General features: G+C 41.6%; 1 protein-coding gene across 1 annotated transcript in view; it reads left to right on the top strand.

Annotated features, from left to right (window-relative positions):
• The window catches only part of SYNE2 (spectrin repeat containing nuclear envelope protein 2), a 343575-nt gene that overhangs the window by 150031 nt on the left and 173628 nt on the right, over nt 1–19916 (top strand). Inside the window, exons 41-50 of the mRNA XM_067468497.1 lie at nt 2157–2466; nt 4702–4821; nt 6706–7002; nt 9614–9769; nt 10448–10707; nt 11102–13220; nt 15805–16130; nt 16901–17045; nt 17924–18142; nt 18401–18669. Coding sequence (XP_067324598.1) covers nt 2157–2466; nt 4702–4821; nt 6706–7002; nt 9614–9769; nt 10448–10707; nt 11102–13220; nt 15805–16130; nt 16901–17045; nt 17924–18142; nt 18401–18669 — 4221 coding nt within the window. The remainder of the gene's footprint in view (nt 1–2156; nt 2467–4701; nt 4822–6705; nt 7003–9613; nt 9770–10447; nt 10708–11101; nt 13221–15804; nt 16131–16900; nt 17046–17923; nt 18143–18400; nt 18670–19916) is intronic.

The following is a 19916-nucleotide window of genomic DNA, read 5'->3' as shown; positions in this document are numbered from 1 at the left end:
GTTTTCTTTTTCTTTGGGACGTACTTTGTTGCTGCCTCCTGAACAATGTCTCGGACTTCTGTCCATAGTTCTTCTGGGACTCTGTTTACTAAATCTAGTCCTTCAAATCTGTTCTTCACTTCCACTGTATATTCGCTAGGAATGTTAGTGAGATCATATCTAACTGGTCTGTGTATTTTCCCTGATCTCTTTAGTTTTATTCTAAATTGGGCAATAAGAAGTTCGTGATCTGAGCTACAGTCAGCCCCAGGTCTTGTTTTCACCGACTGGATGGATGTCCGCCACCTTTGGCTGCAAAGGATGTAGTCAATCTGATTTCGGTGTTGACCGTCTGGAGAGGTCCATGTGTAAAGACGTCTTTTAGGTTGTTGGAAGAGAGTATTCGTTATACACAGCGAGTTTTCCTGGCAAAATTCTATCAGCCTGCGTCCCGCTTCATTTTGTTCTCCCAGACCATGCTTGCCTGTGATCCCAGTTGTCATTTGACTTCCCACCTTGGCATTCCAGTCTCCTGTAATGAAAATAATGTCTCTTTTTGGTGTGTTATCCAGTAGTTCCTGCAGATCCTCATAGAACTGATCTACTTCTGCTTCTTCAGCAGCTGTGGTTGGGGCATATATTTGGATCACTGTAATGTTGAAAGGCTTTCCTTGCACTCGAATTGAGATCATTCTGTCATTTTTTGGGTTGTATCCAAGAACCGCTTTAGCGAATTTCTTATTAATTATGAAGGCTACTCCATTTCTTCGATGTTCCTCTTGTCCGCAGTAGTAGATCTGGTGGTCATCTGATGTGAAGTGGCCCATTCCAGTCCATTTCAGTTCGCTGACCCCCAGAATGTCTATCTTTAGTCTTGACATCTCACCAATAACAACATCCAATTTGCCCTGGCTCATAGATCTTACATTCCAGGTTCCTATGGTGTGTTGATCTTTAGAGCATCGGATTCGTCGTTCACCTCCAGTACCGTCGGCCGCTAGCCTTCCTTTCGGCTTTGAGCTAGCTGCGTCATCACATCTGGGGCTAGCTGAACTTATCCTCTGCTCCTCCCCAGTAGCATTTTGGCCATCTTCCGACCTGGGAGTCCCATCTTCCAATGGCATACCGACATATCTCTGGTTGTACTGATCCATTTAGTTTTCTTGGCAAGGATACTGGAGTGGTTTGCCATTGCCTTCCCCAGGGATCACGCTTGGTCTGACCTCTCTGCCACAACCGTCCCGGTAGAGAGTGCAGGATAGTCCATTTTACGGGAGGAAGGGGATTGAAAGAGTTAAACCATTTCCCCCTGTTTTCCTGTTATCCACCCCACTCGTGTCACCTTTGAAACATCCATTGTTTATTATATGGGAGGGGGAGGGGGGTATCCAGCAAAAATTGTTATAAAATGTGTTACGATTTGACGATGCGTGCAGACCACCAAGAAGATTAGTCCTTTGTATATTCAAAACTGAGCAACACAAGTAGAAAAAAAATACAAAACTTAAACTTTACTCCTGTGCAGTAGAGTTCATGAAAAAACAGTTAGTTCAACACAAACTTAGTAGTAATAGTACAGTCATGGTTCCTCTGTAGTATCAAAATCATGGATGGTCATTGCATTTAATTCATGCAATGCTTTCCATCAGAAAATATGTCTTCTCCCAATCTTCATGGAGATGAGCACAGAAGAAAAAATTGCCAGCATCCAGCAGGCTGCAAGCTAGGAGCTTACGCCAAGTAAGCTCAGGAGCAAACATACAGTAAACCCTAAGTCATACAACAAACACTCTCCAGTTTTACCCCTTCAGGAATGACCCAAAAACTTGTTGACCTTAATTATTCTAATTACTCAGTCTGTGGATTGTAATTAAGCAGAGTGAGTCTTTTTCTCTTAACACATGTACAGTGGTGATCCCACAGGAATTTAGCCATGTACCTTAATAAAATGAACTATCATGAGGTTCTTGTGGGTTTTTTCGGGCTATATGGCCATGTTTTAGAGGCATTTTCTCCTGACGTTTCGCCTTCGGCAATACATTGAACTATCATGCCCTGCCAAGGCCCTTTTTTGGAGTCTCCTGATAGGTTTATTAATCATTATTGTTAACAGATTATCTTTTTTATGGAACTGTTGACTCATCATTGACCCCCCCCCCCCCAATTTTTTTCCTTAGGCACCAAGAACAACTCCAGCATCAGAGGAAGCAACAAAGGAGGAAAAAAGAGGATGCAGGAGCCGTGCCATGCGATTCTGAGACACAAAATCAAGAAATAAGTCTTGATCTGTATCTTGACTCTGAGGAGATGCAAAGTCAGTTATCCAACTATTCAGCCCTTCAAGAGGAAGCTGAAGATTTAACCTTACTCTTAAACGAACTAGCAAGGCAGCACAGTTCCTTCGGGGTTTTCACTGGTGATTCATTCTCAGAGGAATCATTGATGGCCTTGCAACAACTCCATGGAAGTCTTGTGAACCGGTTACAGGTCAGTATCACATCCACATGCTGAACGTTTTTATTTTAAAACAGAAACTCCATAAGGTTGTTGTTTGATTGTTTGAACACATGCAAGATGCTTCTTCGTTGAGTACAAAAGACAAGATCGATTTATTCCAGAGTTTGGAAACATTCCTTTTTTGGACTAACTGTTGTGCACCAGAGCAGGAACACCTCTGATCTTAAACACCACACCAGCTAGGTAAAATCAGCAAGCAGTTCATTGTAGAATATATGTAGGCAAAGCAATAAAGAATAGCAAAATAGTAAAAGTCCAAAATCCAAGATAGACCATAAGCTTCAAAGGGAAACAAGATCCATTAATACATAGAAATCCATGAAGAAAGGCACTTGAAACGATGAAACAAGACAGCAGGACAATCCCATAGGCAACACTTGTACTTGGCAAAAACTTGGTGCATGAAACTCAGAGCACTTGAAAGCAGGACTGTGATAAAATAACAATGTTGGCTCGACTGAGGCAACTGTCTCCCATTAAACATTATAAACTTTTTCCAGATTCCAAAACTGAAAGGAAGGTATTTTTCTTGACCTTCCCACCAGATAACAATTTGTTATCTCTCTTTTGTAGCCAGACTGATCACTATTCTCTCCCTCATTAACTCCTGCACCTGGAAAATCAATCTCAGCAGCATTTTCAGACAGTTGCTCTGAGAAAAGCGTTGAGAGGCCTCTGTCAGGAATGTGGCCTTGTGAATATTTCTGAAACAGTTTGGGCCTCTCTTCTGATCTTTATTACAGTATATTGTTATAAGTCCAGTGTGTGTGTTAAAGAAAGCCTTGCAGAAAATCCTTGCAAAGTGTTGATGATTAACTGCATCTGAAAAAACTAGCTCAGCTGAGCAAGGCTGGGCCACGCCTCTTGAATGTAACAGTTTTGAGGCTTTTGCAAATGGTTAGCAGTTGGCTGTTTGACTTGCTGGAGAGCAGATGCAAGAAGCTTATGCAATGGTGAAGTAACTATGTACTTTTGTTATGCTCTATAATTTATAACACAGAAAATTTGTTCTATATTACTTACAGAGACAATGTAAGTGTGCCAAGCTGTTTTATTTTCAACTCTGCAACCAAGAGTAAAGTTCTACTGTTTTATTCTTTCTGACTGGTCAGTGTCTTTGGCATTGGGTTTTGGTCATGTTGGACATTGCTACTGTGCAGCAAATTGATTCAGCGCAACAATCTTAACTCAGACCTAAGCAACCCCTCATCCCCTATCCCAGGCATCCTCAAACTGCAGCCCTCCAGCTGTTTGGGCCTCCAACTCCCAGAATTCTGGGCCAGTGAACAAGCTGGCATGGGTTTCTGGGAGTTGGAGGCCAAAACAGCTGGAGGGCCACAGTTTGAGAATGTCAGGAACATTCCCATCATGAGCATCAGCATGAACATCAGACACAATCACAGGCTGACACAACATTAACTGGCCTCTGACTGCCTTGGAGGGACACCATGGGAGCTGTGATTCCTTCCAAAATGTTTTTCTTTTTTTGGAGGAAAATATTTTATCTCGTTTTTGGAGGTTTTTAAGCAAAGGTTAGATGGCCACCTCTTAATTATGCTTTAGCTGTGTGTTTCAGCATAGAAAAGGGTTTTGAATAGATGATTCCTGGGTTGGTCCTGTTCTTATGTTTCTATAAAAATGAATCAAGGGATACATCTATCTTTTGATCACTCCATTTCAGACTTCTAGTTACATGTTTGCATTGTAGGTCAGTTACTGCATATGCTCCCCCCGCCGCCCCCCCCCCCCCAAAATACAGTGCTCTGTATGTTGAATAACTTCAAGATAGGGACCAGGGGAGTCTCATATTTTACAATTACAGTACTATTATTCCACTTTGACTGCCATTGCTACATCCAGTGATATCCTTGGGATTTAGTTTGGGAAGGTACTAAAGCTCTCTAGCTGAGAATTTCAAATAGTCTCTTCTCAAACTGAAACATCCCTAGAATGGAACCATAGCAATAAAAATGTGTGAAAAGGCCGCATGAATCAGAGGAACCCTTACCTACCACAGTTCTGTACACAAGGGGACAGCTATACAAGAGTGTAGTGAGCTGTTATTCCTCCCTCTTTGTAACAAACTGTATGGAAAAAGCCATGTGTTTAAGCTTCTGAGGAAAATACATGTAATTGTTAACAGCATTGGGTGTGTTTTGCTTGTTGTGTTAAAGTGTAGTAACTGCGTAACTTCTTGAATTTCAGAGTACAGAAATACTCTTAGAAGGACATGTGGAAGAATACCAGCGTTGCAAAGAGCTGATGACCCACCTGAGAGCTACTCTGAATGAGCTCTGGGATCCCAATGATGAAGAGCCAAAGCAGGTCTGGAGGCCTTTCTATTTTTGAATAATGATTTTACAATCTGATATCCTTTTTAAGTAAGGTCATTATTGTGTGTCTTCATGTCACCAGAAACCTATGGTGACTTTACCACAAGGCTTTCTTGAAAAGGTTTGCTCAGGAGTGGTTTGCCATCGCTCAGAGGCTATTCAAATTTCCTTCTAAGCTTCAACAACATCACCACTTTGTAGATTGTGTTACTGCAGTAAAATTATCTCTTTATATTTGTGGATTTGACATTTGCAGATTTGGTTATTCACAGAATCTCTAGACTCACAAGTAAACCAATGGGATTTTGGCCTGCATAAATAGCATAGGGTTGTTGTAGGTTTTTTCGGCTATATGGCCATGTTCTAGAGGCATTATCTCCTGCTGTTTCGCTTGCATCTATGGCAAGCATCCTCAGAGGTAGTGAGGTCTGTTGGAACTAGGAAAAAGGGTTTATGTATCTGTGGAATGACCAGGGTGGGACAAAGGAGCTAGGTGTGAATGTTTCAACTGACTACCTTGATTGGCATTTGATGGCCTGGCAGTGCCTGGGGCAATGTTTTGTTGAGAGGTGATTAGATGTCCTTGTTTGTTTCCTCTCTGTTGTTTTGTTGTTGTAATTTTTGAGTTTTTTAATACTGGTAGCCAGATTTTGTTCATTTTCATGGTTTCCTCCTGTCTGTTGAAATTGTCCACATGCTTGTGGATTTCAATGGCGTCTCTGTGTAGTCTGACATGGTGGTTGTGAGAGTGGTCCAGCATTTCTGTGTTCTCAAATAATATGCTGTGTCCAAGTTGGTTCATCAGGTGTTCTGCTATGGCTGAATTCTCTGGTTGAAGTAGTCTGCAGTGCCTTTCATGTTCCCTAATTGGTGTTTGGGCGCTACATTCTGGGAGTTGAAATCCAAAACACTCGGAGGGCCAAAGTTTGCCCAGGACTGTTCTAGCAACAGCTGACTATGGAGTTGTACTTTTGCATCTCAAATCCCAACAAATGTGGAGAGCTCAGTGTAATTTTAAATGATACTTTCACTCAGTTTCATTCAGTGCTATGTTCCCCTGCTTCGCATGGGCAGACTTTATTTATTATTTATTTACAGCTTTTATATTCCGCTCTTCTCACCCCACAGGGGTCTCAGGGTGGATTACAGTGTACACATATATGGCAAACATATGCTTCCCCACTGGAATGCTTTGCTGGCCTCTTTCTTTATGGCCTCATAAATCAGTTAATTTAGCCTCCCCACACTTTAAGGTGGTACCTAATTTTCCTACTTGACAGATGCAACTGTCTTTTGGGTTGCAAAGGTCGACAACAGGCTGCACACAATTGGTTGGAAACCCACTCTGACTTGGGCTGGCTTCGAACTCATGACCTTTTGGTCAGAGTGATCTTAATGCAGCTGACACTCAGCCAGCTGCGCCACAATCCCGGTGCATGTGGCAAAAAGGGCAGAGCAGGCATACTCAGCAATTGAGTAAGACAAGACCAGAGCTGATGTTTTTATTAATTTTGGGTCTGCACCCCATGTGCTGCCAGTAAGTTTCTGCAGGATGTTATTGCGTGCAACTACTTTGTGTTTGGTGTTCATACAGTGTTTCCCAAATGTTAGTGTTTGATCTAAGGTGACAGCAAGATATTTAGGATGGGAACAATGTCCAAGTTCTTGACCTTCCCAGGTAACTTTCAGTTTCCTATTGACTTCATGGTTGTGTAGGTGGAAAGCACACACTTGTGTCTTGGCAGGGTTAGGCTTCAGGTGGTTATCTTTGCAGTAGCTGAAATCTGAAATCATGGCTCAGTACAGAAGTCAACACTGGAGTTTTGGTGGGTTCAAACACCTTGTAATTCTTTTATTTTTATCTTCTTCACTTAAGATACCGCAAGATACTCTTTGTCAGATTGAAGACACACTTCAGGGGATTATAGCTGCAGTTGAAGTCCTCAAAGAGGAGATGTGTATTAAGGATGAGATGGATGCACCACACAGTATATACAACAAGCATCTTAAAATTAAAGTTGGGTATATAGAAGAAGAGGCTGGGAATGTTGCGAACGATGCCGTCAAACAAAATAACCGTTTTTCTGATGATGAACAAACTCAAGAGACAATGGATGAACTTTTCTTTGATGCTGAAGAGAACAATGCAATGGAAGTCCGAGGAAGAATATCAGTAAGTGTTGTTTAAGATAGCAAACATTGCACAAGAGCTTCCTTTTTCCTGTTTTAGCTACCACGTCCTCTCCCTTCTTTTTCATCATCGTTATCCTCATCATCATCATTTATATAGTACCTCTGATCTACGTGACATGTCACAAAATAAAGCCGTTCAAAATAACCCTACCAATAATGTGCCTTCTGAAAAAAATGGGGAAGGAAAGCATAATATAGATATCAAGCCAGAATGATATGATTGTAAAACAAGCTTTTCAGCCAAAAATATATATATTTACAATGCTATTCAAAATAAGTTAACAAATTCTGATAATAACAATATGCCAAATTGTGAAACAGATCTAATAAAATTCTGAAAGTTTTGGAAGACAAGGAAGTTTTCACTCTCTTTCCGAAGGCCAGTAGGGAGGGGGCTGATCTAATATCACTGGGGAGGGAGTTCCACAGTGGAGGGGCCACCACTGAGAAGGCCCTGTCTCTCGTCCCCACCAGTCTTGCCTGCGAAGAAGGCAGGACCGAGAACAGCCCTACCAGTATCAATACTCTTTTGTAGAATGCCTTCCTCTAGCTGCCAGAGTTTCTAGATTAGTGATTCCCAACCTGTAGTCCGTGGACCACCAGTGGTCCACAAGAACTAAATTATGGTCCGCAACCTCACTGTTACTACACTGTTGCAATGAGAGCGACTGGTCTCATAAGACCCTCTCACATAGCCGAAGCTTATTAAATATGGTTTTCTTTGGGTGAGCAGAGGGTGACTACTGGATGGCATATCTTCTGTATCAGAAACTAGAGCTGGTATGGTCTATCCAATGCAATTTTCTGAATTAGTACCCCAAATAACCAAACCAACTCTAAAGTTGACCAAAACTGATTTGTAACCCTTTTGGTACTAATCTTGGAGAGTGGTCTCTATTCAAAGAAAGGCTGGGAACCACTGCTCCAGATAAAAATCCTATGCACCTTAACAGAGGAATGATAGGATTACAGCAACACAAAAAGAGAACTTTCAGATTTACAGACTTTAAGATAGCGCTAAGCAACACCTTCCCTCCTTACATTAATGGGGAGATTCTGCTGTATACATTTGGTTTTCTCTGACCTTTGTTGCTCCTTTTATTCTATTCTTTTACCATGTGAGTTCTTTCCATTAAGAAAGCAATTGGCATTTCAGAAATTACCCTGCAAAGGTCATAGAGCTTTTTTTCTTCTTTTTGGCGTCCTCATTCTCTGTCCCTCTTCTTCCCTTTTACCTCACCACATTCATCCATTTATCAGGAGCTAAAAGACAGCTGGATAGATGCCTACAATTTCCCAGATTCAACCATCCAAAGTGGACAGGGGTTGCAGAGATCAGGACGAACGGCGGCTGATGACAATCGTCTCCACAAACTTGACTTGGCTATTAAAAGAAATTGCAAGCAATGCATGGCAATTTGGAAATGCCTCCCATCACATTGCCAGTAATGAATGGGCAAATAAGGGGGGCTAGCCCCACTCTCTTGTCCATTAGGCAATTCTCATAGAGCGCTGTAATAATCTCTGTTGTTACGCAGCTTCATGGGAGCACATTGTTAAGTGCCATTAGCAGTTTGTCATCCAGTTTAGCCATTTACCATAACTTAATTTGCCTCGCTCTTTTTCTACCCAGTTTCTAAGTGTTAGGGATGAATGTGAAGGCAGCAAGTAGTTTCAATACATTATGCTTCCCATTCTTGCAAGAATTACGTTTCCAGACTTTATAACGTTATTGTCATATCCCACCACCATCTACCTGAAGGGACTTGGGAAAACTTACATGGGGACCAAGCCCAGCATAAACAAGAGTTACAGAGTAACATACTTAAAACATATAACATGTAACTGTAAAGTACTGGTGGCGCATTGGGTTAAACACCTGTGCTGGCAGAACAGAAGACCGACAGGTCGCAGGTTCGAATCCGGGGAAAGGCGGATGAGCTCCCTCTATCAGCTCCAGCTCCTCATATGGGGACATGAGAGAAACCTCCCACAAGGATGATAAAAACATCAAATAATCCAGATATCCCCTGGGGAACGTCCTTGCTGACGGCCAATTCTCTCACACCAGAAGCGACTTGCAGTTTCTCAAGTCACTCCTGACATGACAAAAAAAATTAAAACAATAAAAACATCTTTAAAACCTCAGTCAACATTGTAACCAGTAGCTGGGTAAAGTGGGCATGTTCAGGATATGATTCTATTATTTTAAGAAAGCAGATTTTCTAGACTACTGAAAATATAGGCCAGTACTGGTTGCTGTCCCTTTTAACATGTGGGTGGTGATTCACTTTGGGGTTTTAGGCTGAACTTTAAAAGAGTTCAGACTAAAACCTAGAATAAATTAACTATCACACTAATATGGAAGCCACCATCTTACCACTGCAGCCAACACAAAGCACCTAAAATTAGAAGGCATGGTTTCGAATGAAGTAATCTTTTATCTTGCTTTATTTTCAATCAGAGATGCTCTTTGGTTTTGTTAGATTAATTTCTAGTTCAACCCCAGAGAAATAAGAAGATGTTCTTCAGGCTGGAATAATACAAATTAAAGTAGTACATTTATTCAGACAGCCCTTTTTTGTCTCTAGGTCTCAGGAGTAGAGATAGTTCCCCAGAAGAACCTTCTGCCTGAAGACAAAATCCTTGCGGAATATGCTGAGATGGAACGAAAGGTCAATGAAATGAAGCTCCGGACTGCAGAGCTAGATATTGTGTTGGTGAATGATCATCTCAAAGAAATTGAGGTATGGAAGTGACAATTTATCAATTATTTCTGATTTAGCTGTGGTCTCATGCAATGTGAAATCCTAGTTGTCTGTACCACTAAGAAAAGTGTATGAAGGCCTTAACGGTATAGCTCAGTGGTTCTCAACCTTTGGGTCCCCCGATGTTTTGGCCTTCCAGAAATCCTAACAGCTGGTAAACTGGCTGGGATTTCTGGGAGTTGAAGACCAAAACACCTGGGGACCCACAGGTTGAGAACCACTGGTATAGCTGAAGATTAGCTCAAACAAAAAGCTTTATTTCTGCTTTTTGTTTGGGCAGATTTTCAGCTTTGTTGGCTTCAGAGGCAGCCAACATAGTTTCCTTTAGGAGGAGATTTCAGAGTCTTGGAGTAGCCATCAAGAAGGCCTTCTTCTGTGTCCTTTCCAAACATACATCTATCATGGTGGTATGGTCAAGAAAGTGCCTTCCATGAAAGATCTGAAAGCCTAGGAAAGATTGTTAGAGGAGATACAGTTTTTAGGTAGTGATTTCAGCCACAAGACTCTACTGCAGGCCCAGAAGGGTGAACTTTTTGCCACTGAAAAATTATTCTCTGTCTTCTGATCCAAAAGAAATTAATTTTCTTACTTCTCAGAGGAATTTTTTCCCTACATTTAATTTATTTTTAAACTTCTCTGTTTGGATTTCTGTTGCAGTCGTTGTGTGCTCATCTGGAAAAACAGAAATCTGAAGCTTTGTCACTGTTACAAGGAGAGCACGCGAAAGCTGGAGGAAGCAGCAAGTTGGATCCACAACATGTGGCTTCTTCCAAGTGGGATAAACTGCTGCAGGACTTAATGGCTGTTAAAAAGGCCAAGGAAGAACAGCTGCATTTAGTTAATAACTACCAAGAATGCTTTGCCGCTGTCCAAGCTTCAATGAAACGTTTCTCAACAGAAAAAGAAAACCTAAAAATGTGAGTACATGAGTTGTTTTTATACACCAATGACAAAACTTGGCTGATCTGAAATGGGTTTAAAAAATTGATTTTAAAGTGGAGATAATTGATTTTAGTTTTTATGCATATTTATATTTTATTTTATGACCCAGCATTGAATATTTGCCGTATATATGTTGTGCTCCTCTCTTAGTCCCCTTCGGGATAAGAAGGGCAGAATATAAATGTTTTAAATAAATAAATAACTTTACTGTTACCAATTTTTTGTGGCTCCAACATTGAGCTAAGGGGACCTCATTTGGTGTTGAGACCCACAGTTTAAAAAGCAGTGCTTCTAACCTCTTGTTAGACTGGTCAAAATAGCTCTAGTAAAAGTATATTAAATACATTTTAATTCTTTCTGTTCCATCAGAAGGGGACCAATGGAGGATACTGTTCTCCTTGAGAACATTAAGAAGTGCTTGACATCCATAGAAGATGAAAGAGTCCTTCTGAACAAACTGAAAACTGAACAAGAAAGTCTGTCTAGACATCTAACCAAGATGGACAAAGCATTAATAGAAAGCCAAGTGGATCAAGTAGAGAGATGGTGGCAGCAAATGGAAGACTCACTTCAAAAGAAACAGCTTTGGGTTTCGGCAGAAGCTGCTGAATTCAAACTCTTTACAGACAAAATTCAAGACCTCCAAAATCAGCTGCAAGTGCAGCACCGATTGCGAACAGGCTTGGATGCACCCAATGGAGGAGACTCTGTGTGCTTGGCACTGATGGGCCCAGAACTACAAATGCTCAAACACAGTATTTCTATATTGAGAAGAGGCATTGAAATGCAGATGAAAAGGATTTGGAGTGATGCAGGGAAAACAGCTCTAGAAAGTCGAATCAACGATTTGCAGAACCAAGTGGATGAACTGGAGCAGCTGACTCCGAAGGAGGAAGTCCAGATGTTAGGCAACTATTCTCACAGGCCCGAAATTGCCAAGAAGATCGAAGAGGCCATTTTATGGGAAAGAGTCTTAGAGCTCCAGCTTGATGAGAAGGCAGCACTTTTCCCAGGTGAACTGATGCTGCAGATCCAAAGCTGCCAGGCTCTGATCAATGTTGCTAAAGAGAGAGAGTCAGTTGTTATTAAGTTGGTGGAGGAAGCCCGTCTTGTCGCTCCCCAGCTGGCGCCCAGGGAATTTTCCGCTCTCGGCATTCTTGCACGTGAGTTGCAAACCTGTCACCGGCGTCTTGTGCTGAAATTGGTTCAGAGGGTGCAGCAGCTGAAACCGCAGTTTGAAAAGAGACAAAAGCTTTTTGCAGATGTCGAAAAAGTTCAGAGCCAACTTTGTAAGGCGGAGAGCATGTCTAGACTCGATGCAGGTGAAGCAAGTGTCGAGTCCGAGATGGAGCCATGGCAAGTTGTCTCGGAAGAGCTCTCTCAGGAGATTCAGGAAACGGAAGGATTACTCGATGCAAATTGCAAAGATCCACCTCAGGGGCTAAAAATATTTGAGCATTTATTCCTCAGTGATTGTTTACAAAGCTTCAGGAGCAGAGCAAAAAGGGCACTCAGGCTAATCCAGATTAAGGACTGTACAGTACAAAACAAGATAGACACCTGTGAGAAATTCTCAGACAAAATCATGGCACTTCAGCGGGATCTCAGCAGCCTTTGCCTTCAGTGCAATGAGCTGGAACTGGATCAAAAGAAATTGTTCCCTATGAATCAAAAGTTTAAGAGTAAATGGAATGCGCTTAGAGAAAGAGCAATATCATTCCTGGAATGTTTGACAAGCCTAGACAGATACAAGGAGATCTGGGAATTCCTGGATCTGAACTGGGATGCATCGTGCCTTGGAGAATTGCAAAGCCAACTGTGCAAAATGAAAAATCACCTCGAGCACAGGGTTAAATGCTTTGAGAGCTTATCCACAGAGTATGACAGACACCAAACAGCACTTAATGAAGCTGAGACTATTCTATCTAATATACAGAGAGATTGTGATGCTCTGAAAGACTGTTCAGATGTCACCTCTGAAACCAATGTAATACCAGAAAAGATTTGGAGCTGGCGAGTGCAGCACGCCAAACGTTTAACTCAGGAAGCACTCAGACTATTAGATACAAATGAATCTCTTTCCATCTCTCTCAAAGAGGCCAAAATGCAAGAAATAAAAAGCTTGGGGGCAAAAATAGAAGGAGTGACTCAGATGATCCAATCCAGGATATTGGCTGCTCAAGAGAAATGTCAACCTGAACAAGGGCTTCAGAGTATTGTGAATCACAGTCTGGCGACCTTAAAGCAAATTCAGTCTGAGCTCCAACAGCCCCTTTTGCTTGACTTGGAGATTCAGATGATTCCCTGTGAAAAGATGTACTGCAAAGTCCTTGAAGATGCAGCAGAAGCAGAATATTGTGCTGTGGAAGAGATATTAAAAAGAGAGTCTGAGGAAGAAAAAAGCCCCCTCCTAGATATTTTGGGGACAGAATTAGAGACACTGCGAAATCTGAAAGAAGAGTTGAAAGCTGATATTGCTGCACGTAGGGTAAGTAGTCCTAGATGACTCATTGGTCACATCCAGAGCCTGGAAAATGTTCTGTTCTGGGACTAGGTGTATTTCCACATCTCCCCAGGAGTTCTTTCAGTAAGAAACACTGATATGTGCTCTTGCTATAAGATAAGCTTTATTGGTGGTAAACGATGCAGCAGATGGCACACAGCAGAGAAGCACTCCAGTTCTTTCGCTGATGGGTCCGGCCTTCCCTCACAGCATATGTTAGAATTGGGCCCCAAAATTAATGTTACTGAAACTATTCCTAACATTTCCCGTTGCTGATAAATGGAGCACCTGGTTTGGGTTCCCCCCAACCCCTTTCAGTGAAAGGCCACAGAAAGACAGATTCTGAGGGATTGCCTAGTACATAAGCAAAGTGAAATCAAAGTGCATGAGCTTGACTCATCTCCACTTTAAGAACTGTACAACCAGTTTAGCAGCAGAGGAAAATTCACTCTTCCAGTTCATTCTCAGCCTTCATATCTTTCAGACTGCCATGTTTATTTATTTATTTATTATTTATTTGCTTTTCTTTTATACCGCATATATCAGCCTTACGGCGACTCTATGCGGTTTACAGTGCGATTAATAACAATTACAATAAATAGGACATAACATACACAGACATACAACAGATAATCATCTACGCCTGAATGAAATCAGATCTCGTTCTCATAATCCTTTAGCCGTTCCTTGTTCAGTAATGCCGTCATTGTAAGTTCAATTGCATTGTTGACCGAATGCCTGTTCGTAGAGCCACGTCTTGGTCCTCCTCCGGAACGCTAGCAACGAAGGGGCCTGCCTGATGTCCACGGGTAGGGCATTCCATAGCCGAGGGGCCACCACCGAGAAGGCCCTGTCTCTCGTCCCCGCCAACCGCGCTTGTGACGCTGGCGGGACCGAGAGCAGGGCCTCCCCGGACGATCTTAACGTCCTTGCCGGCTCATAGGAGGAGATGCGTTCGGAGAGGTAGGTGGGGCCGGAACCGTTTATGTTCATGCAAAATGTATCATAGGGTCACTAATACAAACAGACCCTTTCTGTACATTGAACAGCTGACACATTTGGCCATAATGACAAGAACTCCTATAGAATCATAAACCTGGAAAAGACAACAAGGGCCGTCCACTCCTAAATCCATCTGCATGGTGCCAGAGACTCAACTTACTATAGAAGACTGACACTATGTCCTAAATTTTTAAAACCTTGAGCTTGGAAATGACTTTAGGGGATTCCATAACGAAATTACCCAGCCATAGTAAACACCAGGATAATTGTGCATGCTTTCTGAAGATTTCTAGTAAAAATAAGAAACTTTTCCAATCTTTGATACAGTTGACTCTGTATACCTTGACTGTTCCAGACAAAAATATCATGGCCCATTTGTCTGGACTTGTGCGACTTCTACATAAATAGGTCATGTTTCCTCTGTGTTGTATCTTTTGGGGAGATTTCTTACCAAAGAAGGTCTGACTTTTGTGACTTTTTCTCCCTTTGGGGGGAGAAAGGCAGGGTATAAATATAGGAAATAAATAAATAAATAAATAAATATACTTATCTGCTTTATATCTCAAACTGGGAAAAATTATGATGCCAAATTATAATAATTAAACCTCTGAGCTGCTGGACTTGCTGACCAAAAGGTTGGCAGTTGCAAATCTGGGGAGCAGGGTGAGCTCCCGCTCTTAGTCCCAGCTTCTGCCAACCTAGCAGTTCAAAAACATACAAATAGGAGTAGATCAATAGGTACCACTTCTGCATGAAGCTAACAGCGCTCCATTCAGTCATGCTGGCCATATGACCTTGGAGGTGTCTACGGACAACACTGGCTCTTCAGCTTAAAAATAGAGATGAGCACCACCCCCCAGAGTTGGACACAGGACCAGTCAGCTTCCCTTACCAGTGTCTGAAAAAATACATTCTGTCTAGCTCTTCCAGCGTGTTTCTATGTCATGCTTCTCCTGGAATCATCCATTTTAGTAGGATTGCTATCATTTGGGATTTTCCATTTTCAATAAGTCCAAAAATGTTTCCCTTGTAGATATGAGGCTGGTGGTATTGTAGGATAATGTAATGTGGTGCCCACAGACACACATGCTGTTAGCACTGTTCTCTCCCCCATCATAGCTCCTTGAGGATGTGCTGGATATGTATCTTCTAGCCCAAGCATGGGCAAACTTCAGCCCTTTGGGTGTTTTGGACTTCAACTCCCACAATTCCTAACAGCCTACCGGTTATTAGGAATAGTGGGAATTGAAGTTCAAAACACCTGGAGGACCAAAGTTTGCCCATGCCTGCTCTAGCCCCTTCCCTTCCAAAGGCAAAAGTGTGCATTTGGCAGCAAAAATAATTATGCTTCTGGAGTATTTGAGATTTTGGATTTTTGGGTAAGGGAGACTCAAATTATACTAGCAGAAATTATTGATATCCTGAAGTGGGGGATTTTAAGTAGGGCTGCACTGGTAAATATCGGTGTCCAGCATAGAAAAACATTTGGTAGAAAAGGTTGCCGTTTTTGGTCCTGTACTGACTTGTTGCATTCCTTATCTTTCAATTTTTGTTCCTCCATACACAGGATGCCATAGATGAAGCCTTTGGGACTGTGAGGTGTTACAGTGAAGCCGTCCAAAAAGCTGTTGACCTCTTCCATCAGTGTGAAGACCTTCTTTCCAGTCCTAAGCTCAGCTTGGATGAACTGGAAAAGGAATCCCTCCTCCCCATTCTCCAGAAACAAGAGCAGTTTGAGGCTGCAAAGACTGAAGTGGAAGCTTTGACCTCCGTGTTGGAAAAGCAAGTTAAACCAAGAGCCAATTTGCACCTGCAAAAAACACTTGGGGAACTTGTTGCTGGGAGTTTAATTGTAGGAGAAAAGGCTCAAAAAAGAAGATCTGATTTGATGAGGTAGGTCAACATTTTTGACAATTCATGAATGTCGGGACTTTCTCAGTATTTAGTTGGACATCTGGGTTGTTTACCACAGTTTTATTTATAGACTTCCAGCAGGACCCTCTCCAAACTCTACTTGGGGATGTGGGCAATTGGGCCTTATCATGGAAATCTATGAGTTATTGTGACTTGCCTTCAGGTAGTTTCTGACTTAAGATGATCTAAGGAGAAGTTGTAATGGGGTTTTCTTGGCAAAATTCATTCAGAGTGCATTCCCACCCCCCCCCCCCCCACTCCTCCCGAAAGCTGAGCAACTGTGTGTTTCCATTCTTGTGCATTGTTTTGGACCATGATCTCGCAATAACAACAACAACAAAAATAATCTTTATTTATACCCTGCCACCATCTCCCCAATGGGGATTCGGGGCAGCTTACATGAGGCCAAGCCAAACAACATATTACAATAAAATCAAAATCAAAACACAAACAACAACACAGTAAAATACATAAAACATATGAATACAATAAGCAATATAAAATACAATATAACATCATTATACATCAATATAACATCATTCGCAATCACAATGACAATGAGCGGGCCACATGTGCAAGATAAAATACTAAAAACTCAGAGTGAGATAGAAATGGAGCAGTTTTTCCTTTTTTGCAGGGGTTTTCACACACATTAAGTGTATACTAGTGTTTAAAATATGTGAATGGGTCAACTACATGAACATAATCGATGTGTTTAAACTGTTTTATGTATACTATTGCATCTATAGATGTTTGGAAAAATACCAACATTTCAAAAAATCCAAAGATGCAATCTGCGCTGATCTTAATGATGTGAAAAAAGTGCTTCAGAAAGCTTTGGGCCACATTCCAGTGTCTTACAAAGAAGCTCTAGAGTTGTCAGAACAGAGCAAGGTAAGGATAATAATAACAGTAATGCTTAACTATGTCCAAAGAGAGTGAGCATTGCTGTATGATTGGCATGTTTAAATGAGATCAATTGGAGTTTCCATGATTACAATCTAGTGGTGGTAGTGGTTGTTATAATTACTATTTATACCCCACTTTTTCACTCTCAAAAGAGACTCATGGCTTACAGTAAAACCAAGGTAATGCAATTTAAAACCTAAAATTATCCATGATTGAATATATTTCAGATTGTTTATCATTGTTATTATTTATTTTTATGTTATTGTAAGCTGTCCTGAGAACAGGATTGAAACATTTTATTAAATAGTTAATATAAACTTTAGATAGTCATACTCTCTCAAATTGGGTGGCAGAATTGCTAGTGTGAATTGGTTATCGTTAATGACTGCATGTCTCTATTTATTGTTCTACTTTCAGGGTTTTTAAAAAGTATGTGAAACAACTTCATTATATTATTTTATTTATTAACATTGTTGAGTTAATGCACTTGACACCACTCTAACAATTATGGTGCAATGCTATGGAATGCTGGGATTTGTAGTTTGGCGAGGCACTTGCACCCTTTGGCAGAGAAGGCTAAAGAAATTGCAAAACTACAGCTCCCATAATTCTATAACATTGAGATAAGGCAGCAAATGTGGTGTCAAATTGTTTTAATTCTTCAGTATAGATGTATCCCTCATCATCTTGAAGACCATATGATGATCTGTGAGATATGAGATATGTTTTGAAAGAAAGGAAAACAAGCCTACAGGCTTATGTTCACATATCTGAATGCAACAGGACTTTCTCTTGAGTAGAAATGCATACAATTGCCATATGGATCATGAGAACTTATTGTTTATGGACTTCTTTCCTTAAAGATGCAGGTTTCTCGCCTTGTTTCAACTGAAGAGGATCTCATGAAACTGAGGCAAGATTCAGGACACCTGGGTTTGATGTGCAAAGAAAACGATGGTGTGCTGATGGGCACCGTTGCATCAACACTGTGGCTAAAGTGGCTTTATCTACTTAATGCTGCAAAAGAATGGGAGGGCACATGTGAAGAACAGAGCCAGGAATGGAAATCCATCAGTGAAGAAGTGAGTCATTTGTATTCACTCCCCACTCCTCAAATAGCCAGCCATTTCAGTGTTGGGTTGCTGTGAATTTTCCGGACTGTATGGCCATGTTCCAGAAGCATTCTCAGATGTTTTATTTAAAGCAAGCTTAAGCATGTTTTCTCCGAACTAAGTCTGAGATGGTGAAGATCTGGTGGTGCTTTGTCCCAGGAAAATATGTGCTTAAGATCATTGCCTTAATAGCTCAATTGGTTCACTCTCCTGCTCTGGTCTCTTTAGATGGAACGGGAAACAATCATTCTCGACAATCTACAGGACGAACTACCAGAAAACCCAAAAGAAAAGGAAAGTGCCACTAAAGAAGAGCTGGAAGAATTTATGGATTGTGCAAACTATTACAAAGAAAGTTTGGATGCTGAGAAGTTATTGCTGCGCCTGATCCTTCAGCGCTTAAGGAGCATCCTAGGTGTCCCCGAAAGCCCTCCCGGGAAGAAAGAAGACATTCCTGTTGTGCATGAAATTCAGGCCATGCAAGAACGGATCAAAGAGTAAGTGTAAATCAAGGGTGAGCAATTTTGAGGGCCTGGGGATTGTTTTGCCCTGCTCTGGACTACATCTTACACGTCTTTGCTGAAATATTCTGACTTTGATTGAAGATAAAATCCATGTGTGCTTATCTAAAGGTCAATCAAAAATTGAGTATCCCCAGATAAAATCTAAAATAATGACTAGAATGAAATACATAGAATCATAGAATCAAAGAGTTGGAAGAGACCTCATGGGCCATCCAGTCCAACCCCCTGCCAAGAAGCAGGAATATTGCATTCAAATTACCCCTGACAGATGGCCATCCAGCCTCTGTTCAAAAGCTTCCAAAGAAGGAGCCTCCACCACACTCCGGGGCAGAGAGTTCCACTGCTGAACGGCTCTCACAGTCAGGAAGTTCTTCCTCATGTTCAGATGGAATCTCCTCTCTTGTAGTTTGAAGCCATTGTTCCGCGTCCTAGTCTGCAAGGAAGCAGAAAACAAGCTTGCTCCCTCCTCCCTGTGGCTTCCTCTCACATATTTATACATGGCTATTATATCTCCTCTCAGCCTTCTCTTCTTCAGGCTAAACATGTATTTGCTGTTTTAGATTGATAAAGGCTAGAGGGTGGTAGCATGGCACCGACTCTTCCCTAAATGTGTTGGACTCCAGATGTGTTGGACTACCTTTTTCATCATCCTGCAATGAGAATGACCATCTAATAGGTTCGAAAAGTACACACATTGAAGTATACTGGGGTGTTTCTATAGTAGAGATTTTTTTTTGTCGTGTCAGGAGTGACTTGAGAAACTGCAAGTTGCTTCTGGTGTGAAAGAATTGGCCGTCTGCAAGGACATTGCCCAGGGGGCACCCTGGTGTTTTGATGTTTTATCATCCTTGTGGGGGGCTTCTCTCATGTCCCCATATGAGAAGCTGGAGCTGATAGAGGGATCTCATCGACGCTCTCCCCGGATTTGATTCTGCGACCTGTTGGTCTTCTGCTGGCACCGGGGTTTAACCCACTACATCACCGGGGGCTCCTAGTGTAGAATTAATATGATTGATCCCACTTTAACTGCCATAACCCAATATTATGGGGTCCTGGGAGCTGTAGTTTGGTGAGGCACCAACACTCTTCGGCAGAGGAGACTAAAGACCTTATAAAACTATAGCTCCCATGATTCCATGGCAATGGGCCTTGTGAAATTGGTGTCAGATTGATTAATTCCACATTGTAGATGCACCCTAGGAATGAGCCTATTTAGCTTC

This window comes from Anolis sagrei, chromosome 1 (genome assembly GCF_037176765.1).
Source record: "Anolis sagrei isolate rAnoSag1 chromosome 1, rAnoSag1.mat, whole genome shotgun sequence".
Lineage (NCBI taxonomy): Eukaryota > Metazoa > Chordata > Lepidosauria > Squamata > Dactyloidae > Anolis > Anolis sagrei.
The sequence above is the reverse complement of the archived record's forward strand: the minus strand, read 5'-3'. Positions and strand labels throughout refer to the sequence as shown.